This window comes from Podarcis melisellensis (genome assembly GCF_964234715.1).
Source record: "Podarcis melisellensis genome assembly, chromosome: 3".
Lineage (NCBI taxonomy): Eukaryota > Metazoa > Chordata > Lepidosauria > Squamata > Lacertidae > Podarcis > Podarcis melisellensis.
The window spans coordinates 2,580,128-2,605,780 of NC_138530.1; the positions used below are offsets into that span (position 1 = coordinate 2,580,128).

General features: G+C 47.6%; 1 protein-coding gene across 6 annotated transcripts in view; it reads left to right on the forward strand.

Annotated features, from left to right (window-relative positions):
- EFR3B (EFR3 homolog B) overlaps positions 1-23,156 on the forward strand; it is a 114,036-nt gene extending 90,880 nt beyond the window's left edge. For 5 of the 6 annotated variants that reach the window (XM_081903889.1, XM_081903891.1, XM_081903886.1 and 2 more), the window contains exons 10-23: positions 1,646-1,807; positions 6,329-6,440; positions 8,573-8,624; positions 9,866-10,038; positions 11,667-11,742; positions 12,484-12,645; positions 14,759-14,890; positions 15,415-15,482; positions 15,684-15,811; positions 18,044-18,135; positions 18,457-18,505; positions 19,157-19,263; positions 20,499-20,548; positions 22,635-23,156. In XM_081903889.1, the coding sequence (XP_081760015.1) occupies positions 1,646-1,807; positions 6,329-6,440; positions 8,573-8,624; positions 9,866-10,038; positions 11,667-11,742; positions 12,484-12,645; positions 14,759-14,890; positions 15,415-15,482; positions 15,684-15,811; positions 18,044-18,135; positions 18,457-18,505; positions 19,157-19,263; positions 20,499-20,548; positions 22,635-22,740 (1,469 nt within the window). In that variant the 3' untranslated portion in view covers positions 22,741-23,156. The remainder of the gene's footprint in view (positions 1-1,645; positions 1,808-6,328; positions 6,441-8,572; positions 8,625-9,865; positions 10,039-11,666; positions 11,743-12,483; positions 12,646-14,758; positions 14,891-15,414; positions 15,483-15,683; positions 15,812-18,043; positions 18,136-18,456; positions 18,506-19,156; positions 19,264-20,498; positions 20,549-22,634) is intronic. The other variant, XM_081903887.1, reaches the window with a different exon arrangement.
- Positions 23,157-25,653: the final 2,497 nt, after the last annotated feature.

The window sequence follows — 25,653 nt, forward strand, 5'->3', positions numbered from 1 at the left end:
TCAGGATCTGTCCTTCCAGGGAGCACTCAGGGCTGATTTCCTTCAGAATGGAGAGGTTGGATCTTCTTGCAGTCCACGGGACTCTCCAGAGTTTCCTCCAGCACCATAATTCAAAAGCATCCATTCTTTGGCGATCAGCCTTCTTGATGGTCCAGCTCTCACTTCCATACATCACTACTGGGAAAACCAGAGCTTTAACTATACGGACCTTTGTTGGCAAGGTGATGTCTCTACTTTTTAAGATGTTGTCTAGGTTTGTCATTGCTTTTCTCCCAAGAAGCAGGCATCTTTTAATTTCATGACTGCTGTCACCATCTGCAGTGATCATGGAGCCCAAGAAAGTAAAATCTCTCACTGCTTCCATTTCATCCCCTTCTATTTGCCAGGAGGTGATGGGCCCAGTGGCCATGATCTTCATTTTTTTGATGTTGAGCTTCAGACCATATTTTGCGCTCTCCTCTTTCGCCCTCATTAAAAGGTTCTTTAATTCCTCCTCACTTTCTGCCATCAAGGTTGTGTCATCTGCATATCTGAGGTTGTTGATATTCCTTCTGGCAATCTTAATTCCGGCTTGGGATTCATCCAGCCCAGCCTTTCGCATGATGAATTCTGCATATAAATAAGCAGGAAGACAATATACAGCCTTGTCGTACTCCTTTCCCATTTTTGAACCAATTAGTTGTTCCATATCCAGTTCTAACTGCAGCTTCTTGTCCCACATAGAGATTTCTCAGGAGACAGATGAGGTGATCAGGCACTCCCATTTCTTTAAGAACTTGCCATAGTTTGCCGTGGTCGACACAGTCAAAGGCTTTTGCATAGTCAATGAAACAGAAGTAGATGTCTTTCTGGAACTCTCTAGCTTTCTCCATAATACAGTGCATGTTTGCAATTTGGTCTCTGGTTCCTCTGCCTCTTCTAAATCCAGCTTGCACTTCTGGGAGTTCTCGGTCCACATACTGTTTGAGCCTACCTTGTAGAATTTGGGGTAGCCCAATGCAAAAATCCTGAGGACCTGTGCTTTGTAACCATGTTTTTGCACCATTGCGGCCCCACGCAACAGTGATCATGCAGTGATCATGGAGCCCAAGAAAGTAGAATCTCTCACTGCCTCCATTTCACCCCCTTCTATTTGCCAGGAGGTGATGGGCCCAGTGGCCATGATCTTCATTTTTTTGATGTTGAGCTTCAGACCATATTTTGCGCTCTCCTCTTTCGCCCTCATTAAAAGGTTCTTTAATTCCTCCTCACTTTCTGCCATCAAGGTTGTGTCATCTGCATATCTGAGGTTGTTGATATTCCTTCCGGCAATCTTAATTCCGGTTTGGGATTCATCCAGCCCAGCCTTTCACATGATGAATTCTGCATATAAGTCAGGTGTAGAGAAAGCAAATGGCAGAGGCGGAGAGGCTTGTGGGATTTGATCAGAAACTATTGTCAATTAATTAAACCCAGTCAACACCATGCTTTCATTGCTGACACAATGGCTTGCTTCATATTTCATAATTCCTCATAGCAACCCCACCTGACCCCCACACTCTGGATATTTGCACTCCTACAAGGGACCCCTGAAGGTCCTCTAGCCTGACCCCCTGCTCTGCGGGAATCGCAGGGGAGACTCCAATGCTCTGTGCGCTTCTTCCAGGGCCAACCGTGCTGGAGGTCTTCAACACCCTCCTGAGACAGCTACGCCTGAGCATCGATTACGCCCTGACAGGCAGCTACGATTGCGCCATCGCCGGGGGCACCAAGATCATCAAGGAGCACGAAGAAAGGATGTTCCAGGAGGCCGTCATCAAGACCACAGGTAGGCCAAGGCTTTTTCTCCTCCTCCCTTTGAGCCAGAAAGGTCACAGCTCAGGGTCCTTTGCATTCAGGAGACTCCAGGTTCAATTCCCAGCATTGCCAGATATTCCTCTGTCCAAATTCCTAGAGAGTGGCTGCCAGCCAGTGTAGTCAACATTGCTGTGAATGGACCAATGGTCTGGCTCAGGTTCCTATGTGTGCATTTCCCCCTATTTTTGTGCATATCTTTGATCGGGGAACTTCATCAGCACTTTCAGGAAAGTGCAGTGTGAAAGGCCCATGTCTGCGTCTTGTTTCAGGAAGTTTGAATCGGGTAGATCAGGGGTCAGCAAAGATTTTTCAGCAGGGGTCCAGTCCATTGTCCCTCAGACCTTGTGGGGGGGCATAGCTGTCAACTCTCCCCCTTTCCTTGTGAGGAATCCTATTCGGAATAAGGGAATTTCCCTTTAAAAAAGGGAAACGTTGACAGCTATGGGGGCGGACGGCGGACTATATTTTGAAAAAGATAATGAACGAATCCTTATGCCCCACAAATAACCCAGAGATGCATTTTAAATAAAAGCACACATTCTACTCATGTAAAAACATGCTGATTCCCGGACCGTCTACAGGCTGGATTTAGAAGGCGATTGGGCCGGATCCGGCCCCCGGGCCTTAGTTTACCTACTCAGGATGTAGATCTATTGCATTTCTGTGCAAGGAGAACCAGTTTAGGAAGAATAAACATTAGGAAGAGCTTTCTGACAGCGAGAGTTGTTTGACCGCGGGATAGACTCTTTCATGGGAGGTTTCTAAACAGAGGTCAGAGGGCCAACAGTCAGGGGTTCTTTCTTTTTTGTTGTTTAATTTTTTTGTTAAGGTTTTCCCAAATACAGTAAGATGTGGAAAACTTGATATGAATTTAAAAGAAACAGATGTAAACAGCGACAAAAGAGAAAAGGGGAAAGAGAAAAGGAAGAGAAGAACAGGAAAAAGAAACAAAAGGGAGAATGGAAAAAGAAGAAATAAAGAAAAATAAGGACTTCTGATTTTCCATCTATTGGTTACATAGAAAAAGGTTATTTAAGACATTCCGTCCATGATAACATCCCTCTTATACACTTTCTTTTAAATAAAATTTCTTAATATAAAGTCAGGGATTCGTTAGCTAAGCATTTTCATTGCAGGAGGTTGGAGTAGATGGCCACTGGGGATCCCTTCTGAATCTACAATACTGTTATTCTGTTGATTTCTCTGCCATCTGTGCTTATGAGCCACCTGGGGACAGAGGGAGGGGGCTAGCCATAAGATCAAGAGCAATATATTTAAAAAAATATAACAACAACTAAGAACACAGGCAAGGCAAATGAAACAGTCAATGCTTCATTAAGGCTGTAAGGACTTGAGTAAAACTCATCTGAAATCTGGATGAAGAATCAGTGGGGAGACTTGTGCCTCTACTGTAAAGTGAAAATCAGTATTAAACGGTTTGTTAAGCTGCCTGCTTGGAAATCTGGACGGGTTTCCTTTTAGGAATCGCTTATGGAAAAATTAGCTAGTTTGCTCCTCCGAGTTATCGAGAGAGGAATCATTAATCTATCCCCAGAGGCACGAGGGTGAATCAGCTTCGAACTCGTATCTTTCTGGAGACAGAACAATTCCAATCCACGTCAAAGTGCAAGTAGATGAATAGGTACCACTCCAGTGGGAAGGTAAACGGCGTTTTCGTGCGCTGCTCTGGTTCACCAGGAGCAGCTTAGTCATGCTGGCCACATGACCCAGAAGCTGTACGCCGGCTCCCTCGGCCAGTAAAGCGAGATGAGCACCGCAACCCCAGAGTCGGCCACGACTGGCCCTAATGGTCAGGGGTCCCTTTACCTTTAAGCATTAGATAATCCCCGGCACTAGCTGGCTGAATTGGTCCTACTTGGGCCAGTGAGGAGGCCAGGGGAGAATTAGCTGTGGTGTCTCAGAGTGGGTGATCTTCATAAAAAGGGGAAAGGGAGGGGAGAAAAGGGAAATAAAATATCAGGCTGAATTAAAATTAAAGGCCAGGCGGAATAGCTCTGTCTTACAGGCCCTGTGGAAGGAGGTCAAATCCTGAAGGGCCCTAGTCTCAAGGAAACTCTGATGGCCACCAATCCAGATGGCTTTAAAAGAGTATGGAACAAATTCATGGAGAAGAGGGCCATCAAAAGGCAGAAATGCTTCTGTAACCCAGTTCCTGGGAATTCCAGGAAGGGAGATCGCTCAGGTGCTCGAATCCTGCTTGTGGGTTTCCCATAATGGGTGGGTCGCTGTGGGAACAGGATGCTGGACCAGATGGCCTGATCCACCAGACTCTTCTCATGTTCTTAACCCTTCCATATCTCCATAAATCCCTCGGGAGCACATGGGACGGGAGTTTCTAGCGCTGGAGGCAGATAGGAAGGAAGGGAAACAGGTGCCTTCAGAGTTTACCTTCATGCCACCAGCAGAGGTCAGGATAAGCTTGGGAATCGCCAGAGTCAAAGCAGATTGGAGACAATATGATACAATAATCTTTACTGTCACTGTCCCATACAGAACAACGAAATTGAAAAAATCTACATCACACATTCAAAAACCCACAAGCCTGCTATCCCAGCCTGGTTAGCCCCTAAAAACTTTCTAAGCATCTCTAAGCAGATGCCTTTGTTTGTCTCCAGACCAGCTTCCATTACTTCAGACATGGTTGAAATCTAGGCTGGTTCTTGGGGTGACGCAGGGTTGTTGTCCGTTCGGCATACGGAAGTTTGTTTTGGGTGCTCCTACAAACAGCTTCCTTTGCTCCAAAAAATCCCATTCTGATTTTGAATCCTGACAAGACAGAAGTACTGTTTTTGGGGGACGGGGGTGGGTTGGTGTGGGGGACTCCCTGGTCCTGAATGGGGCAGCTGTGCCCCTGAAGGACCAGGTGCACAGCCTGGGAGTTATTTTGGACTCACAGCTGTCCATGGAGGCGCAAGTCAATTCTGTGCCCAGGGCAGCTGTCTACCAGCTCCATCTGGTACGCAGGATGAGACCCTCCCTGTCCGCTGACTGTTTCGCCAGAGTGGTACATGCTCTGGTTATCTCTCGCTTTGACTACTGCAATGCGCTCTATGTGGGGATACCTTTGAAGGTGACCTGGAAACTACAACTAAATGCGGCAGCTAGACTGGTGACTGGGAGTGGCCGCCGAGACCACATAACACCGGTCCTGAAAAACCTACATTGGCTTCCAGTATGTTTCTGAGCACAATTCAAAGTGTTGGTGCTGACCTTGAAAGCACTAAATAGCCTCAAAGGCCCAGTAGACCTGAAGGAGCGTCTCCACCCCCATCGTTCGCCCGGATACTGAGGTCCAGCTCCGAGGGCCTTCTGGCAGTTCCCTCACTGCAAGAAGCCAAGTTACAGGGAACCAGGCAGAGGGCCTTCTTGGTGGTGGTGCCCGCCCTGTGGAATGCCCTCCCACCAGATGTCAAAGAGATAAACAACTACCTGACATTTAGAAGACATCTGAAGGCAGCCCTGTTTAGGGAAGCTTTTAATGTGTGATATTTCAATGTATTTTTAATCTTTGTTGGAAGCTGCCCAGAGTGGCTGGGGAAACCCAACCAGATAGGCAGGGTACAAATAATAAATTATTATTATTATTATTATTATTATTATTATTATTATTATTATTATTATTATTATTCTGCCTCCGGGTTAAACTGCCCCATATGCGAGCTATTTTTCATGGCAAACTTAGCGGCACAAGTTTGGACCGGGACTGTCGCTGTTCCTGCATTGCAGAGGGTTGGACTATAGATGACCCTGGGGCAAGCATCCCCAAACTTGGCCCTCCAGCTGTTTTGGGACTACACTTCCCATCATCCCTGACCACTGGTCCTGTTAGCTAGGGATGATGGGAGTTGTAGTCCCGAAACATCTGGAGGGATGCCTGGACTAGATGACTTTTGGGGTCCCTTCCAACTCTACAATTCAGATTGCAAAGGTTGTGGTGGGAATTAAAATGAGAGAACCACGTACACCACATGTAGCCCCACGATGAAATAAAGGCGGGGTGAAAATGTGTTACATAATACACTTTTGAAGCAATGTGCAGTGCAGGATTGGGCCCCTGCGCATTGGCTGAGGTCAGTAATGCTCAGATTGGGTGCCTGAGAGGGTTCTGTGCACAAGAACCCATCGTCCCTGACCACTGGTCCTGCTAGCTAGGGATGATGGGAGTTGTAGTCCCAAAACAGCTGGAGGGCCAAGTTTGGGGGAGCCTGTCCTGGGGGGAACAGTTCCAAGTCTACAGTTCTGTGATTCTATGATCCTTCCCCCCCCCCGCCATGGCTGGTGGGAGAGCAGGAAAGTAACATCTTCTTGAAATGCTTCTGGCCTGAAAAGAGAGCACCCCCTCCTCTTCTTGCCTCGGGCCTTTGCACCGTCTCTGCCCGCCCATCTGCCTGTCCGTTCACCCCCATCTTCTCTCCCCCCCCCCCCGAATCTGGACCGTCTTGCATGCTCTCTCCCTGCTGTCTTTCTTTAGGTTCGTTTGCCAGCACCCTGCCCACCTATCAGAGGTCGGAGGTCATGCTTTTTATCATGAGCAAAGTCCCTCTTCCTTCTCTGCACCACCCTCTAGACACGGGCAAAGCTGGGTGAGGACACATTTTCTCCTTCTCCCCCCTTTACCCCTTTTCCTTCCGACTGTTTTACTCTCTCCTTTACCTTCCCCCCCACCCCAAATCCTCTTCCCACAGCCTGTAAATCCTCTGTTGGAGCGGGTTGGGCTGGATGACCCCTGGGTGCCCCATCCGAGGCTGCATTTTAACCTGTATTTTAAATTGGGGTTCCCCTCCTCTATTATGTTTTTACTGTAATTCTTACTGTTGTTGGCCTCCCTGAGCCCGGCTCTGGCCGGGGAGGGCAGGGTATAAATAAAATTTATTGTTATTATTATTAATTATTCAACTTGGCAATTCTCTGACTCCTGCCGTTTCTAGCAACTTTTATTTGGGAATTTGCTGCCTCCGACATTGGAGACAGAGCAGAACCCATTATGGCCCATAGCTCCTTAAGGGTGCCGTTTTGTGGGCACTAAAAGACTCCCTTCGGGACAAATTTAGAAGCCCATTTCTCTAAGTGTTTGCAAATACCTGGAGAGATTCTCTGCTCTGTCCAGCAAAATGCTAACTTTTAAATTCCACATTCCTCAAGATGTCTCAGCTCTGTCTGATTCCAGGAAGCACTTAGCAAAATGGTCCCGATTCTGGTTTCTGTTTAAAAATAAACAGCTCTTACCTTGGACTAATAGGAGACGTGTATTTAAATCTCTACCTGGGAGCTGGGAAAACAATAATTAAAGAATTAAAGGCAACAGATATTTTGATGGAAAGCTGGAAAGAACAGCAGCCTCTCTTTATGAGGCTGGAGCCTTAGCAAGTCTTTGGGTTGCTGAACCCAGCCAGGAGAAAAAAAAACTTTCTGCATATCGGAGGGTGGGGAAAGAGAATTATGGGAGACTCAAATTAATTGCAATTGTTTCGGAAAAAAATAACCGGCATTTAAAAATCAAGCCAATTGTTTAGAAACACAGAACAAACCCCTGTGTTGCAAATAAGCAACACAAAGACCAGTATACTAGATAGCACTGCAATTCTTATTGCATAATATACGTAATTTAGTACAGCAAAAACAAAATGTGTACACTTGTAAATTCTCTAATATATTTGAAATCAAATGAACACACGTCTGTCAATCTGTCAGTCTTCTCTTCTCATGAGGTGACCAAAGTCTTGCAGCCTCAGCTTCAGGATCCGTCCTTCCAGTGAGCACTCAGGGCTCATTTCCTTCAGAATGGATTGGTTGGATCTTCTTGCAGTCCATGGGACTCTCAAGAGTCTCCTCCAGCACCAGAATTCAAAAGCATCCATTCTTCGGCCATCAGCCTTCTTGATGGTCCAGCTCTCACTTCCCTACATCACTACTGGGAAAACCATAGCTTTAACTATACGGACCTTTGTTGGCAGGCTGATGTCTCTGCTTTTTAAGATGCTGTCTAGGTTTTTCATCGCTTTTCTCCCAAGAAGCAGGTGTCTTTTAATTTCCCATAGATTAGAAAAATGGACAAGGAGCAGTGGTCATAAGGATATGTTACATAGATTCCATCGCCCAAAATGTTTTACTGCTTAGCCCATAGGATAGCATCTATTGCTTTGTTTCAACTATAGACTTATTATACTTTTACGGACTTTCAAAGATTGACAGACGTGTTTTCATTTGATTTCAAATATATTGAAGAATTCACAAGTGTATACTTTTTTTTTGCTGTACTAAATTATGTATATTATGCAATAAGTATGGCAGTGGTATCTAGTAGACTGGTCTTTGTGTTGCTTGTGTTGTTAATTGTTTAGAAACGGCAGCATAGTTTACCTGCAGACTTTGTGGCCTTAGTTTTAAAGAATTTACTGAAAAGGCTGTTTCTTAATTTGTCCACCAGTGCTGGGAAGTTTCCCTGTAACTGCCGCAGCAGATATGCCGCCTGAGAAATAAAGAAATAAAGTTAGCAAAATTACAGAGGGGTGTGCATGCTTTTCTAGACTGTGTGGCGTAGACAGTATCACTGCAAGAGAGAAAATGAGGAAGGCGCCGCATATTTCTTTTGTTCCCTTGCACCCTTCAGCTAAGGAAATTCTGTTTCCGTCGCTCTGTGATTCTGATTCTGAGTTAGCTTCTCAGTGCGAACATCACCACCGCCGGGCTTTAATCTCAACTTTTGCCTTTTTAGGGAGAATCGGAATCGGCTGACGCAGATCATGCTTCTGAAATCCCTCCTCCAGGTAACCAATATGGTGTATTTTTTCATTAATCCCAGAATCTGGGAGAGTTGCCCTATGGCATGTGTTGCAACCGAGCCGCGGTGATCCAACTCTTGATTCTTTTTTAAAAAATGTTTTGTTTTGTTTTTGTAACAAAAAACAAAAGCACTTTTATTATACACCAATTTACATTAATTTACATATAACTTAGACAATACATACCACAACATAGACACACCATAGATATCATAGACACTAAGTTCCGATTCTTCTCCTTCTGCTATTTTACACTTTGTTAAGCTATTAAAAATTCATTATTTTTGTCTTGGTTTCCCATTTTATATCCGTAAACTTTTACAATGTACATTCTCTATATGTCAGGATTCATTCCACGTCTGTCAGGAGATTAACACTGTCACTGTAATTTTTAAGATATCCTTTAAATATCATCCAATATTTATTAACTTTCTGTACTGAATTTCCTCTTATTCTCCCTGTCGCTTTGGCAAGTTGTGAATATTCTATCGTTTCCGCTTGCCAGTCCATTTTTGTGGGGATGTTATCACCTTTCCAATTACTTGCTATTAAAATCCTAGCCCAGGCATGGGCAAACTCCGGCCCTCCAGATATTTTTGAGACTACAATTCCCATCATCCCTGACCACTGGTCCTGTTAGCTAGGGATGATGGGAATCGTAGTTTCAAAACATCTGGACGCCCTTTCAAGCCCTAAATGGCCCTAAATGGCCTCGGCCCAGTATACCTAAAGGAGCGTCTCCACCCCCATCATTCTACCCGGACGCTGAGGTCCAGCTCCGAAGGCCTTCTGGTGGTTCCCTCATTGCGAGAAGTGAGGTTACAGGGAACCAGACAGAGGACCTTCTCAGTGGTGGCACCGCCCAGTGGAACGCCCTCCCTTCAGATGTGAAGGAAATAAGCAGCTATCTTCTCTTTAAAAGACATCTGAAGGCAGCCCTGTTCAGGGAAGTTTTTACTGTGTATTTTGATGTATTTTTAATCTTTGTTGGAAGCAGCCCAGAGTGGCTGGGGAAACCCAGCCAGATGGGCGGGGTACAAATAAATTATTATTATTATTATTATTATTGGCCGGCGTTTGCCTATGCCTCTCCTAGCCGCTGTGGTTGCATATATAAAGAGGGGTCTATGATTTTCCTTGATGTCCATGGATATAATACCTAACAGGAAGGCTCTGTGATTCTATGAGGTTGGCGCCATTAACGGAGATCTCTGTGGACCCCACAGGTCTCCACCGGCTTCCAGTGCAGCAACATGCTGACAGCTCTGCCTAGCTCCTTCCTGGACCGTCTCCTGTCTGCGGCTCTGATGGAAGACGCAGAGATCCGCCTCTTTGTCCTCCAGATCCTCATCAGCTTCATCGACCGCCACGGGAACAAGCACAAGTTCCAGACCATCAGGTGCGCAGGCCTGCCTTCCGTTTGCAGGCTGGCAGGATGGGGGGCGGTGTTGGGATGCAGCCGAGGAATCGGGGGCAATAGGCAGGCCCCCAGCTGTCCCCAGCCCACCGGCCGGTGTGCCAGGCAATCTCCAGTCCTTGGATCAGCATGAAACTGCGACCCTAGCTTCAGAGGTCTTCAGAAGCTGAGCACGCACACTCAGCTGCGCAACAGAAGTGGCAGGGAGAGGCTGTGTTGAGCATATTTGCAAGCAGTTTATTCAACATGTACAGTGGTACCTCAGGTTAAGTACTTAATTCGTTCCAGAGCTCCGTTCTTAACCTGAAACTGTTCTTAACCTGAAGCACCACTTTAGCTAATGGGGCCTCCTGCTGCTGCATCTCCAGAGCCCGATTTCTGTTCTTATCCTGAAGCAAAGTTCTTAACCTGAAGCACTATTTCTGGGTTAGCGGAGTGTGTAACCTGAAGCGTATGTAACCTGAAGCGTATGTAACCCGAGGTACCACTGTAAAGGTAAAGGGACCCCTGACCATTAGGTCCAGTCGTGACCAACTCTGGGGTTGCGGTGCTCATCTCGCTTTACTGGACGAGGGAGCCGGTGTACAGCTTCCAGGTCATGTGGCCAGCAGGACTAAGCCGCTTCTGGCAAACCAGAGCAGCGCACAGAAACGCTGTTTACCTTCCCGCCGGAGTGGTACCTATTTATCTACTTGCAGTTTGACGTGCTTTCAAACTGCTAGGTTGGCAGGAGCAGGGACCGAGCAACGGGAGCTCACCCCGTCACGGGGATTCGAACCGCTGACCTTTTGATCGGCAAGCCCTAGGCTCTGGGGTTTAACCCACAGCGCCACCCGCGTCCCACTTATTCAGCATACATCAGGACAAAAGGAAAACATGTCTTCTCCCCTTGATGTCCAAAGCAAGCAGCTAAATGCAAAAGCTGTACACAAACGGAAGTTCCCAGCAAGCTGTGCTGGAGTGTAAACAGGCAGGTGACATACAACAATCATGCCTGTCCCTTAAGGTGGAATGGAATATTCTAACAGACGGGAGCCCGGGTCAACTTCATGGGGTTGCAGCAGGACCCTGGAACAGTGGTGGCAAACCTTTTAGAGACCGAGTGCCCAAACTGCAACCCAAAACCCACTTGTTTTTCTCAAAGGGCCAACACAGCAATTTACTGTATTTTTCCGTGTTGTTTTGCTGGGGGTGGTGCGGTTTGCCCATAGCTGTAGAGCTTTTTTGGAGAGGATTACCCAGTGATCTAGGGACACGGGTGGCGCTGTCGGTTAAACCACAGAGCCTAGGACTTGCCGATCAGAAGGTTGGCAGTTCGAATCCCTGTGACGGGGTGAGCTCCCGTTGCTCGGTCCCTGCTCCTGCCAGCCTAGCAGTTCGAAAGCACGTCAAAAGTGCAAGTAGATAAATAGGTACCGCTGTTTATCTCCCAGCAGCTGCAGGTAGATGTTGAAAAGCATGGGGGAGAGGACAGAACCCTGAGGCACCCCACAAGTGAGAGCCCAGGGGTCTGAACACTCATCTCCCACCACCACTTTCTGAACACGGCCCAGGAGCACTGCAACCACTATGCCACGCTGCCTCTCATCCTTTGCCATTTCCCCGCACAGCACCATCAGTGATATCTCCATCCTGAAGCTGAAAGTGGACAAGTGCTCCCGCCAGGATACCGTCTTTATGAAAAAGGTACGGGGGGAAGGCGTTTGTGGGTTTGCAAGACTTGCAGGTGGAAGGATGTGAGCCAGCCAGGTGGACAGGTAGACATCAATGGGGGGGGGCGGAATCATTTCTGGCACTTTCCATGTGCGACATCGTTTATCCACCAGAGCCAGTGTGGTGTGGTGGTTAAGAGCGGTAGTCTCGTAATCTGGAGAACCGGGTTCGAGTCTCTGCTCCTCCACATGCAGCTGCTGGGTGACCTTGGGCCAGTCACACTTCTTTGACGTCTCTCAGCCCCACTCACCTCACAGAGTGTTTGTTGTGGGGGAGGAAGGGAAAGGAGAATGTTAGCCGCTTTGAGACTCCTTAAAGGGAGTGAAAGGCGGGATATCAAATCCAAACTCTTCTAATAATTTATTACTTATACCCCTCCCATCTGGCTGGGCCTCCCCAACCACTCTGGTCGGCTTCCAATAGAATATTAAAAACACAATAAAACATCAAAACTTCCCTAAACATCCTGAATCTTCCGACATTCATTGCATGTTCACAGATGTTAGTGTTATGAGAAGGAGAAAAACTCCTATTATTACTTGGCGGCCCTTTTTGAGGCAACCAGGACTGTGCCGTATTCCAAATGTGGCTGCACCCCAGATTTCTATACCGGAAAACCTACAATGCTGGTGGTTTATTTTTCAGAGGCATGGAAGTATAAAAGTCCTCTGGCGACACCTCTCTCACAAACACTGCCTCTCTGCTTTTCCACAGCACTCGCAACAGCTCTATCGCCACATGTACTTGACGTGCAAGGAGGAGAGCAACGGGCGGGCGCATTACGAGGCCATCTACAGCCTGCTGGCGCTCACCAGCATCGAGCTGGCCAACGAGGAGGTGGTGGTGGACCTCATCCGCCTGGCACTGGCCATGCAGGTAGGGGCTGGGCCAGGGAGGGGGAGTCTGCCAAGACCCACCTGGGAGCCAGCTGATTCCTTTATTTCTTGGGGGGTCAGGAGGAGAGAGAATGGGGTGCCAAAGCAATACAGTCGTGCCTTGCAAGACGAAAAGAATCTGTTCCCTGAGTCTCAGATTAGCGCTATTAGCGGCTTAGCGGCTTAGCGGATCAGCTGTTAAGCAGCTTAGCGGCTTGGGAAAAAGGAAAAAAAAACCGCAGGAACTCGCAAGACATTTTCGTCTTGCGAAGCAAGCCCATAGGAAATTTATTTTGCGACGCACCTCCAAAACGGAAAACCCTTTCATCTAGCGGGTTTTCCGTCTTGCGAGGCATTCATCTTGCGGGGCACCACTGTATTGATATGACTATTGCTAAGGTGGTTTTAATCTGTTTCAGATGGGCTTTCCCTGACATGTGACCCAGCTCTCTATATTTTGGGGGGAATTTTGATTGAAGAAATAGCTTTGCGGTTTTTAAAGAGTTCAGTCTTTGTGATTTATCTTATTTGTAAACCCATTCATTCGTAGCCTTTGGGTTGTGAAGCTGTTTAGAAATCTGTGAAACAAAAAATAAATTTGTTCCGCAAAGAGCTTTTAGAGAATTAATCTGATCCAGCGCCAGCTGTTCTTTCTGTATTTTATTGATTCGATAATGTTATAGTTATGTGATGTTTTGATACTTTTATTTGTCTGAGTTAGAATCATAGAACTGTGGGTTTGAAGGGACCCTGAGGACGCTGCAATAATAATAATTTATTATTTATACCCCGTCCATCTGGCTGGGCTTCCCCAGCCACTCTGGGCGGCTTCCAACAAAATATTAAAATACAGTAATGCAATGCAGAAATATGCAACTGTCTTGTTCAGGGATCAAACCTGCAACCACGCTCTTAACCAATTGAGCTTAGGCAGTTTATACATATTATTATGTAAATGAATATCAGTGAGTTCTGGCATATAGATTCAGAGTATCGTAGTGTTGGAAGGGACCCCAAAGGTCATCCAGTCCAACCCTTTGCAATGCAGAAACTTCAACCAAAGCTTATTTAACAGCTGGCCATGTAACCTCACAGGTACAAGCCATCAGTGCCGGATTTACATATAAGCTAAACAAGCTGTAGCTTAGGGCCCCACTCTCTTGGGGCCCCCAAAAAAATTAAAAGGGGAAAAAACCGGGATGTACATTTCCAAAATATAAGATAACAACCAAATAAAATAAAACCTACATAAACAGTGTTTTGTGTTGTGTAGGCTCCTAGGATGCAAGTCATGGGCCCCGCCTGCTAGCCTGTGCCCTAAAATATCACTGGTTTGCTCCTTTCTATATATAGGGTGCCTACATTCTGCATGGACTAGTTGCAGGGCAACATGTGCAAATGGCTTGAGATACCTATTAGGTCCATCAATTACCACATAGCATATAATAAAGGTAAAGGGACCCCTGACCATTAGGTCCAGTCGTGGCCGACTCTGGGGTTGCGGCGCTCATCTCGCTTTATTGGCCGAGGGAGCCGGCGTACAGCTTCCGGGTCATGTGGCCAGCAGGACTGAGCCGCTTCTGGCGAACCAGTGCAGCACATGGAAACGCCGTTTACCTTCCCGCCGGAGCGGTACCTATTGATCTACTTGCACTTTGACATGCTTTCGAGCTGCTAGGTGGGCAAGAGCAGGGACTGAGCAACGAGAGCTCACCCCGTCGCGGGGATTCGAACCGCCGACCTTCTGATCGGCAAACCCTAGGCTCTGTGGTTCAACCCACAGTGCCACCCGTGTCCTCACATAGCATATATTCAACACAAAGAACAGTGATGATTTGTTGTTGCCAAAGGACAGCTGGACATATAAAGGGCCCCATTACCTTCAGGAGCTTAGGGCCTCATCCAACCTCAATCTGGCCCTGCAAGCGATATAAGATTTCTGCCCTGCCAATGGCTGTCAAAGAGCAGCTTAGAATAACCCAGTTCAACCCAACAAGAAGATGGAGAAGCAGAGCCAGCAGAGGAGAATCAGGCATTTCCCAGGTCTCTCGAGTTTTTCAGTTGGCGTTCATATCAGATTGCCCAGACCCATAACATCCCGACCTTCTTTGCAGGAGCTGGCCCAGGTCAACGAGGACAACCTGCCTTTATACAGTCGCTGTGCCCTCTATGCCCTCGGCGCCGCCTACCTGAACCTGATCAGCCAGCTGACCACCGTGCCCGCCTTCTGCCAGCACATTCACGAGGTCTGTATTGTTACCTGTAAAGGGTAAAGGGACCCCTGACCATTAGGTCCAGTCGTGACCGACTCTGGGGTTGTGGCGCTCATCTCGCTTTATTGGCCAAGGGAGCCGGCGTACAGCTTCCGGGTCATGTGGCCAGCAGGACTAAGCCGCTTCTGGTGAACCAGAGCAGCGCACGGAAACGCCATTTACCTTCCCGCCAGAGCGTTACCTATTTATCTACTTGCACTTTTGACGTGCTTTCGAACTGCTAGGTTGGCAGGAGCAGGGACTGAGCAACGGGAGCTCACCCTGTCACGGGGATTCGAACCGCCGACCTTCTGATTGGCAAGCCCTAGGCTCTGTGATTTAACCCACAGCACCATCCACGTCCCACTCTGATAGAGTAAACCAATCTTAATATCGGGGAACCTAAATGTCAGTGTGTGCCAAGCAGGGCACTCAGAGATGTGGGCGCTGGTGGTGGTCGAAGGTTTCCCCAAGGATCTCAGCTGACTGAGCGAGTCTTGCCTCTGCTTTTTTCCCAGGTCATTGAGATGAGGCAGAAGGAGGCGCCGTACCTGCTCCCCGAAGGCGTGTTTGCAGAGAAGCCCAGGTAAGCCAGCCCAGGAGCCTCTGACTTGGAATCCAAGCCTTGAGGCTTTCCTCATCCGGTGACACGCATACTCCTTTTGTGCTGATGCCTTCCTTGGCCATTCCTCTGCAGGAGGGCATGCTCTAAGCAGCAAGGGGGCAGGCGGGAGAGAGAGAGGCTTTGGCACCCCCTCTCATTTCTCCTCCCAATTCCCTTCCGTAGGCTATCGAGGAACCTGGACCGCCTGGGCCCTGAGATCCTCTTTCGGCAGAGCAAGATCAGCGAGGTGCTGGGGGGCAGCGGATACAATTCAGACCGGCTCAGCACCCCTTATATCCCCCAGCTGACAGGTACGGGGTCTGAGCATGCCCTCCGATGCCAGGGGAGGGAGGGGGAAAGGCAAAGTGGTTGAATTTGCACCTCTAAACCCCCTGCTGCCCTCTTAAAGGTAAAGGTAAAGGGACCCCTGACCATTAGGTCCAGTCGTGGCCGACTCTGGGGTTGCGGCGCTCATGTCGCTCTATTGGCCAAGGGAGCCGGTGTACAGCTTCTGGGTCATGTGGCCAGCATGACTAAGCTGCTTCTGGCGAACCAGAGCAGCGCACGAAAATGCCATTTAACTTCCCGCTGGAGTGGTACCTATTTATCTACTTGCACTTTTGACGTGCTTTCAAACTGCTAGGCTGGCAGGAGCAGAGACCGAGCAACGGGAGCTCACCCCGTTGCGGGGATTTGAACCACCGACCTTCTGATCGGCAAGTCCTAGGCTCTGTGGTCTAACCCACAGTGCCACCTGCGTCCCTGCTACCCTCTTATTACATCCCAATAGGTAGTCCTGCACTTCAGGAAGCACCAATCTAGAACAACTCCACATTCCTCATACCATTTTTAAAGTAATAGTTTTTATTAAGCTTTACAGTGGCTGCTCAGGTTGAGAACCTGATCCATGCAGGATCCACATTCGCAACCCCCATCTGCGCACACGCAGGTTGCAATTCGGGGCTTCTGCTCATGCGCAAAGCGCGATTTAGCACTTCTGCGCATGTGCGACCGCCGAAACCCGGAAGTAACCCGTTCCAGTACTTCTGGGTTTTGGCAGTCCGCAACCCGAAAAAACGCAACCTGAAGCGGCTGTAACCCGAGGTATGACTGTATAGGGGGAAAAATACAAAACATAATATCTTTTCCCTTTTTTATCTAGACTAAGACTTTGGTCTAGATACAATAAAAGCATAAAAGGGAGAGAAAAAAGAAGGAAAGGAAAGGAAAGGAAAGAGGAAAGGAAAGAGGAAAGGAAAAAGGAAAGGAAAGGAAAGGAAAGGAAAGGAAAGGAAAGGAAAGGAAAGGAAAGGAAAGGAAAGGAAAGGAAAGGAAAGGAAAGGAAGGACTAACACCCCAGAGGACAGGATCACACTTCAAAACGACCTTGACAGATTAGAGAACTGGGCCAAAACAAACAAGATGAATTTTAACAGGGAGAAATGTAAAGTATTGCACTTGGGCAAAAAAATGAGAGGCACAAATACAAGATGGGTGACACCTGGCTTGAGAGCAGTACATGTGAAAAGGATCTAGGAGTCTTGGTTGACCACAAACTTGACATGAGTCAACAGTGTGACGCGGCAGCTTAAAAAGCCAATGCAATTCTGGGCTGCATCAATAGGAGTATAGCATCTAGATCAAGGGAAGTAACAGTGCCACTGTATTCTCCTTTGGTCAGACCTCACCTGGAGTACTGTGTCCAGTTCTGGGCACCACAGTTCAAGAAGGACACTGACAAACTGGAACGTGTCCAGAGGAGGGCAACCAAAATGGTCAAAGGCCTGGAAACGATGCCTTATGAGGAACGGCAAAGGGAGCTGGGCATGTTTAGCCTGGAGAAGAGGAGGTTAAGGGGTGATATGATAGCCATGTTCAAATATATAAAAGGATGTCACACAGAGGAGGGAGAAAGGTTGTTTTCTGCTGCTCCAGGGAAGCGGACACGGAGCAATGGATCCAAACTACAAGAAAGAAGATTCCACCTAAACATTAGGAAGAACTTCCTGACAGTAAGAGCTGTTTGACAGTGGAATTTGCTGCCAAGGAGTGTGGTGGAGTCTCCTTCTTTGGAGGTCTCTAAGCAGAGGCTTGACAACCATATGTCAGGAGTGCTCTGATGGTGTTTCCTGCTTGGCAGGGGGTTGGACTCCATGGCCCTTGTGGTCTCTTCCAACTCTATGATTCTATGATTCTAAGGAAGAGTAAAATAGAGGTTAAGAGAGAAAGACAGAAAGATAACACTCAGAAAGTAAAAAAAACTTCCCATTCTTCATTTGTCTGCTATATAAAAGCAATATGCACTTTATCCAGTCCAACACCCAACAAAGTCACTTTCCATAAACAAATCTGATCTCCAATCCTCAAATCCAAATGTCATCATATCTTTTCCACGCAAAATTCTGTAAGAGGTTTCCAGCCTTTAGCAAATGTTAACCATGACTTTTCTCTGATTTAAACATGCCGGTTTCCCCATCTCGGCTAAAAGCCTGCTAGTTTTAACAGCCCTTCCTCCCATGTTGGCAATTTCCCTTCCCTTTCAGATGAAGATCGGCTGTCAAAGAGGAAGAGCATTGGCGAGACCATCTCCCTGCAGGTGGAAGTGGAGTCGAGAAATAGCCCCGAAAAAGAGGAGGTACGCGGTTTGGATGGTGCCCTGCCATGGACCGTTTGTCGCGAGCCGCCGGGAGATTTCGTGGAAGTCGGGGTTGGGAGACGGGACCCAAGAGGCTTTTTAGGGAAGGAGACGGCCTCTCAGCTCTTGGCCCTGAGCTGTTTAGGGCTGATGGGATTATTGGTCCAGGAGATCTTCCCCACCCCAATCTTTTGCTGGCAGCCCCGTTTGCCTCTCAAGTAGGATTTCTGCCCAGACAACAATGACATCTTGAGACTCCTGGTTTCTAACATTTCTGTTCTCTTCTCTCTTCCTTCCACTGTCCACTCAAACCCAAAACAGAGAGCCCCTGCCGAAGAGATCACGTACGAAACCTTGAAGAACGCCATTGGTAAGAGTCTTTGGGGACCAGAGGTGTCCAGCAGGGTCCCCTGCCCCTTTTGCGCCCCACTTTGGGCAAAAAGGAAGGGACCATTGGCAACTCTCTCTCTTTTTAATAATATTTTTATTACATTTTAAACAAAACGTAACAAAAAACAACAACACAGTAACGAATACAAGAACAACCACACACAAAAATTGTTGACATGCAGAGGGGCTGGGATGCCAGCTGGCAAGCCCACCTACACATCACTGCATTCCTTCAGAAGCCTAAGAGAAGCTGCATTCTCCATACCACAAAATCTTCATGCTCCCCAAACCATCAAGGTTTTCCTCAGAAGCTGTCAGCATTTAACTTGGGTGTTAATTTACTACTTGATTTCATACAATTTATTGTACAACAACAACTCAAAGCGGTTTAGGAAAAAAATCGCAAAAGCAATAAAAATACCCCCAAGTAAAATTAACAATATTTGAAAAGATATTGCTGAGCTCACCCCGTCGCGGGGATTCGAACCGCCGAGCTTCTGATCGGCGGGCCCTAGGCTCTGGGGTTTAACCCACAACGCCACCCGCATCCCTTTGTATGCTGGTAGGGACACCTTGAACTTGGTTCTCGCTGTCATGTCCAACGAACGTTCCTGGTCTTCTTCTTTTTTAGTAGACAGCGTTGCGGTGGAGGAACAGGAGCGGGAGAGGAGGAGGCAAGTGGTGGAAAAGTTCCAGAAAGCTCCCTTCGAAGAAATCGCGGCTCACTGTGGCGCCCGGGTGAGTAGTGGATTTGTTCGCTGTGCGTGCGCACTCCTTATGGGATGCCGCACATGCGCATTCCATACGGATGTCGCGTGTGCGTCGCCAGGCGGTGCGTCCTGCCCCGGGTGCCAAAGAGGGTTCCTCCGCCACTGGACACGAGACAAGCATAAACATACTCTCTGTCGGAACTTGCGCTCGACCGAGCTACTCCTCCAGTCGAGTCCTCCAACGGTGATTAACGACCTAAGCCTTTGATGAGGCTCCAGACATGTTCACATTATGCAGAGTATCCAAGCAGCAGAAGGAGAGAAAAATATGAGCTGCATTGCTAAGAGTATTATTTCTAACTACGCAGACAGAAAAGAATATACATCCTCTCTCTGTGAAAGCAGAGAGGCAACTGGTACAAAGAAACCGGAAACCAGTAATATCAACATCCGTCTCCCATGAGACTTCCAACAGTCTGGAATCTCTGGAATGTAAACAGAGTCTTGTGACTCTAAGCAGCTGCACAGTGGCAGAAACTGAAACCTAACACTCTCTACATGAGCGTTAAGCAACGCTGCTGCATTGCGAACCAATCTGCTCCAGTGCAGTTCTCTGGTCTCGGAAGTGAGCCTTGCAAAGATCCAAGATGATCCGCTCACATTTCCCTATGCCAGCTCCCCCTGTGATACTAACACCGGGTAGCATTTTGCCTCCAGTGCTCATCCTTTGCACTGAGCAAAATCTGTCACTTAGTGTGATTTCACCCACTTCCCCCAACAACACTAACACCTTGAACTGGGCTTGATAGCAAAATGGCAACCTCTGAGCGCAGGTTTTCTGTGCTAGCGAGGCCTCCCCCTTGTCAGCAATCGCGCTGCAGCATTCTGCACGGCCAGCAGCCTCAGGATCAAACGCCAGAGAAGCCCCACGTGGATTGCACCGCAGGGCAGCAATTCTACTTTTAATTATAAAATAGATTTGCAAAACAGGAATAAAATAGATTTATTCCTAATAAAATAGGAAGGAAATAGATTTGCTCATCCTTTGCGCTGAGCAAAATCTATACATTCTCAAAAAGCAGAAGGATACAAATATAGCACCATTTCCCAGTTTGCATTCTCTTGAGGTTAAAATTAGGCCCCGCCCCCATTTCCATGCTTCCCTCAAATGATCTATTAGTGCTGCGCATTGGAGTTATCCCATGCCTTCGTTCCTCCCTGTCTGCAATTCCAGTGCTCACAGTCGTCCCCTTCTTGTTGCAGGCCACGCTTCTGCAAAACAAGCTCAACCAGATATTTGAGATCACCATACGGTAAGGGGGTGGAAGGGGGAGAGAGGTTGGGGGACGCTGGGTGGGTGTATTAGGATCGTCCTACTCATGTGTAGGACCCTGGCAGAGACACATGCCCGACTGGCACGTTCTCTCCCTCCTGGTCGGTTGTTCGGGAGCTTCGAAAGCTTTATTCAGCCCGAACATCACAGCAAACGATGCCAGCAGACATCGGCATACTTAGGGATCCGCAGAGTCTTCGCAGCTTGCGTAACAGAACTAAGTAGCACAGCATTTTGGCTAATCTACGTTTATTTACATATAATACACTCGGAGCATTCTGATTTAGCTCCTGCCTCTTTCTCATCAGACAGCAAAGAGAGAAAGAACAAAGGACAAAAGTCCATAGCTGTAAACCTTCCCTTTTTTGCGGGAAATTCCCTTATTCCAGCGCCGTTTCCCACTGCTATCCCAGATTGTTAGATATCCCGTAGACTGTCCCCGGGACAGGTGAGGCTGCTGATCCCTTATTTTTGAAGCTGCTGATCCCTAATTTTCAAATCTGAAAGTTGACAGCTATGATAGTCCCACTTCATAAACACAGTAATACCGAAACATCCCGTCTCGGTCACTTCCCACACTGTGGAATGAAAACATACACCGTCATGTGATAGACAACAATCCCATGACTGCAGACACAGAGCAGAAATCCTAACAGGCAGCAGCGCACGGGAGAAACCCCTCTCCCCGCATGAGCCTTGTGCAGGAGAACTTCTCCCGCTTGCTTCAGGCAGAGCACCTTTCTTTCGTGACACTTTTTCCCCCACCATACTGTCAGTGGCTGGACTGAGGAGGAATGGTGGGAGTCAACCCCCCCCACACACACACACATTCCCAGGAAAAGGAGGAGAGTATAGATATAGAACAGTGGTTTGCCGAAGGGCATGGTTCAGAGGCTGGCGAGGGTAAAACCTGGAATATATTGGGGGGGCCAGCGGGAAGGAGAAGCATTGGGGGAGAGACAGGTAACAGATTCAGTGTCTCTTGAAAGCATTCCTGACCACTCTCCCACCGAACCAGGTGTGTGTCTTGCCAAATGCAAGATGGTTCTTTTAAAATTAGATTCAGAAGCATTATAAACGCAAGTGTAATAAATGGAAATCTGCCCTTATTCCCTTATGGGGGGACACAAGAGCCCTTGTAGAGTCCTTTGCAGGTTCTCTATCCCGTTTTGGTCACTTTCCACACTGTGGAATGAAAACATACACCGTCATGTGATAGACAACAATCCTATGACTGCAAACACGAAGCAAGAATCCTAACGGGGCAGCACACGGGAGAAAATAACAGAGGCCAACCAGAGAATATTATGAAGCAAAGCAGCTAGTAAGCCTGATCTTTGTTGAACTGTTGCAACAGGGTGGCCCCTTCACACGCAGGAAAGGAGGAGGACCCCGAACCAAGGTGTGTCCGCCCTTATAAAGACATTTTAAATTGCCCACCCTGGAGTTCAAGACCACCCCCAGACACATCATACCCACATCGCAGAAAGGGCAGTCTACAGCGGAAATCTGAGTGTGTTGTTTAACCTCCTGTCGTTGTTTATCTCCTGTCTGGCAGGTTACCTGTTAATGCTTACTCGCCTGGGGAGCCTGGCCAGTCTTTTGTAATGATAAATACTTAGTTCCTGAGTCCAGGTCACAGGCTCACCCTATTCATAAACATTTGGTCAGTTTGGGAGCCAATATGGCTTCATGGCTGTTTTCCTGTGCTGCTTTAGACATGTGGTTTATATATTTATGTACGTGTTCTAAGACCTTTCCTTGGCCAACAATCAGCTCAGCAATTGTCTCCTCTGGGCACTTCCTCGAGTCCCTATTTTTCAAGGGCAAAACAGCTTTGGAATGGAGGAAACTGGCAAAGGAGTTGATTTTATATTATTTTTAAAGCTAGGTAACTTCCCTGAGCTGTCAAGTCGAAAGGATATACATTCAGGCATAATATTTGTAACATTTAACAACTTTAAAGATGTGCCGCCACCACCCCTCCCGTAATTTCTGTAACAACACACACACTCCAGAGCGACAAGGGCCAGCTGTGTCTCAAAGTCCTCTTCTCTTGACCACAGACCTCCTCCAAGCCCCTCGGGGACCATCACGGCCACGTACGGCCAGCCTCAGAGCCACTCCATCCCGGTCTACGAGATGAAGTTCCCGGACCTGTGCGTCTACTGAGGGGTCCCGACTGCATGCCAGGATGCGACTTCAGCTTCGAACCATCACCTGGGACCAGGCGGGTCGCGATCCTGCTGCCTCCAGGAGCCCATGGGGGAGGGCATCCCCTTTGGACCACCTTCCAAGCAATGGGGTTGCAGGATGCATCCCCTTACAGTCCCACACACACACCCCAAGGCCCCTTCGTCTTCCTTCCCCTCCTTTGTGCTTGACTCGATTTCCCCGTTATGCGGAAGAGAGCACCCGGGCAGCCTTTGACGGACAGTCGCAAGAGGCGGGGCGCCATTTTCGGCCTCCCTTTTTTAAGAAGATGTTTTAAAAAGTCTTTTTTGATGGGTCGGGTCTTTCCTTTCTCTCTCTCTCCACTGAACGCGTGTGTTGATAATCCATCGCATAAAGTCAATCTATTCTCTGTGGGTCTGTGTCGTTCCTGCTGCTGGTTTCTGGCTCAGAATATTTTCCTGGCCAAAAAATTGCACCTTTCCCCCATCCGCACCCCGTAATGTACATTGGGATCCTTTGGGACAGAGATAGATAAATATATATTCACCGTATTTTTCGCTCTATAAGGCACACCAGACCACAAGACGCACCTAGTTTCTGGAGGAGGAAAACAAGAAAAAAAATATTCTGAATCTCAGAAGCCAGAACAGCAAGAGGGATCTCTGCGCAGTGAAAGCAGCAATCCCTCTTGCTGTTCTGGCTTCTGGGATAGCTGCGCAGCCTGCATTCGCTCCCTAAGACGCATACACATTTCCCCTTACTTTTTAGGAGGGAAAAAGTGAGTCTTATAGAGCAAAAAATACGGTAAATGTAATAACTCCTGCCTAGAGTTATTCTTCAGTGCCATGAGTCTTATCGATAAGGCATAAATCTGCCTAGATATGAATCTATCTGTATAGATAGATAGATTTATGATATGATTCGATAATCTTTATTGTCATTGTCCCATACAGAACAACGAAATTGAAAATATCTACATCAGACATTCAAAAACCAACAAGCCTGCTATCCCAGCTATCCCAGCTATCCCAGCCTGCTTAACTCCCTAAAAATTCTGATACCCCATAATTAAATACAATATACTCCCATAGAGACTACCTTATACTGCGTTTAAAACCAAAATTGCAATTGGATAGAAACTGTTTCTCAGGCGGCTGGTCCTAGTCTTTGTAACCCTGTACCTTCTTCCAGAAGGCAAAAAGCTGAAAGAGATTTAAAGATATGGAACAAAGCAACAACATAATGTTCATATCCCAGTACCCTCTCAGTTTGGGAGTTGGGTATGTTTAGCCTGGAGAGGAGGCTGAGAGGTGATATGAGAGCCACCTTCAAATATCTAAAGGTCTGTCAAATGGAAGATGGAGCAAGCTTGCTTTCTGCTGCTCCAGAGGGCAGGACTCGAACCCATGGCTTCAAATTACAAGAAACGAGATTCCCTTTCTGACACTACAGTGGATTGGTCTCCCTCGGGAGGTGGTGGTCTCTCCTTCCTTGAAGGTTTCTAAGCAGAGTTTGGATGGCCATCTGCCATGGATGCTTTAGCTGAGACTCCTGCATCGCAGTTCTATCGTTCTACGATAACTCTTTATTTGAAAACTGGCTTTTAATTCACAAGTAGATGGGCCTGGATAAAGTCTACGGTATATGAAATATACTGAGAGTCAAGTGTGGATTTCATGCTCTTTATTCAGCTCATAGTGGTGAGGAGGAATGAAAGTTCCCCCAAAATATCTGCTTTATATACATTATTTACACAATGGGCTCCATGTGATTGGCTAATTCCGGGATTCACATATAGGCCAATCAGGTTGCAGATTCCCTTCCACCTGGAGCTGGATTGGGTGGCTCCTGCCGACCAATCATACTGCTGCATTGTTCTAGGACCAATCAGACTGCTGCCTTTTGGATCCTATTGTTCTAGGACCAATCAGACCGCTGCATTTTGGATCCTATTGTTCTAGGACCAATCAGACTGCTGCATTCTGAATCCTATTGTTCTAGGACCAATCAGACTGCTGCATTTTGGATCCTATTGTTCTAGGACCAATCAGACTGCTGTCTTTTGGATCCTATTCAACTCAGTACATAAGACCCCTCCCCTCTAAGTTCCAGTCCTGCCCAGGAGGTCGCATTCATAGTCCTCGAGGTACGCCGGTAGCCTACGTGTGCGTTGCGGCCTGGGGTGTTCCCTGGTCCGGGGTTCAGGTTCTGGCTCGTGTTCCAAGGATGCTGGCTGTGATGGGGCTGTTTGGTCTGGCGCAGCCGGCTCGCTCAGTTGTGGTTCTCGTTCCAGTGTCCTTTCGGCCTCACGGGTCCTCTCTGTATTTACTGATTCTGCCTCTCCTGCTGGCCCCTCCTGCTCTACGGGCCTCACTGCCCCACTGTTCCCTTGGGACTCCTCTGACCTGTCCTCCTCCTGGTTTTCTCCCGGGAATCGTCGCCGTATCTGGTCGCAGTGGCGGCGCCAGCATTGCCCCCCATCCGTTAGCACCTCGTACATAACAGTATATAAAATATATTTCTCCTTGCATTGCATCTGAGGGCATGACTATTCATGGTCTCAAATTCCGTCCTGGTATTTGAGGAACACAACAATGCGCCATGCTGAGGTGCAATGAAGGAGGTAGAAACAAGTCATTGTTGATCTTCAAAAGGTCACATATTGTTGTGGGGTGCTGAGTTGATCTGTGTTTGAATAGTTATCTGGGTGGCCTTTTCAAAGGAGCGTTAATGTCACAGGCTCAGGCCGGACTGTCTTTAAGAAAACATTTTGTTTTTTTGAAAGGGCTTTGTTGTTTGTTTTGCATTTAGCAGGTCAATGGAGCCACCATTGGGACTCTGGTTTCCTCTGCGTTTAAAGCTCATATTGCGCAATTGCTAGCGGAGAGTCCCCAATTTGAATCTCGTCTA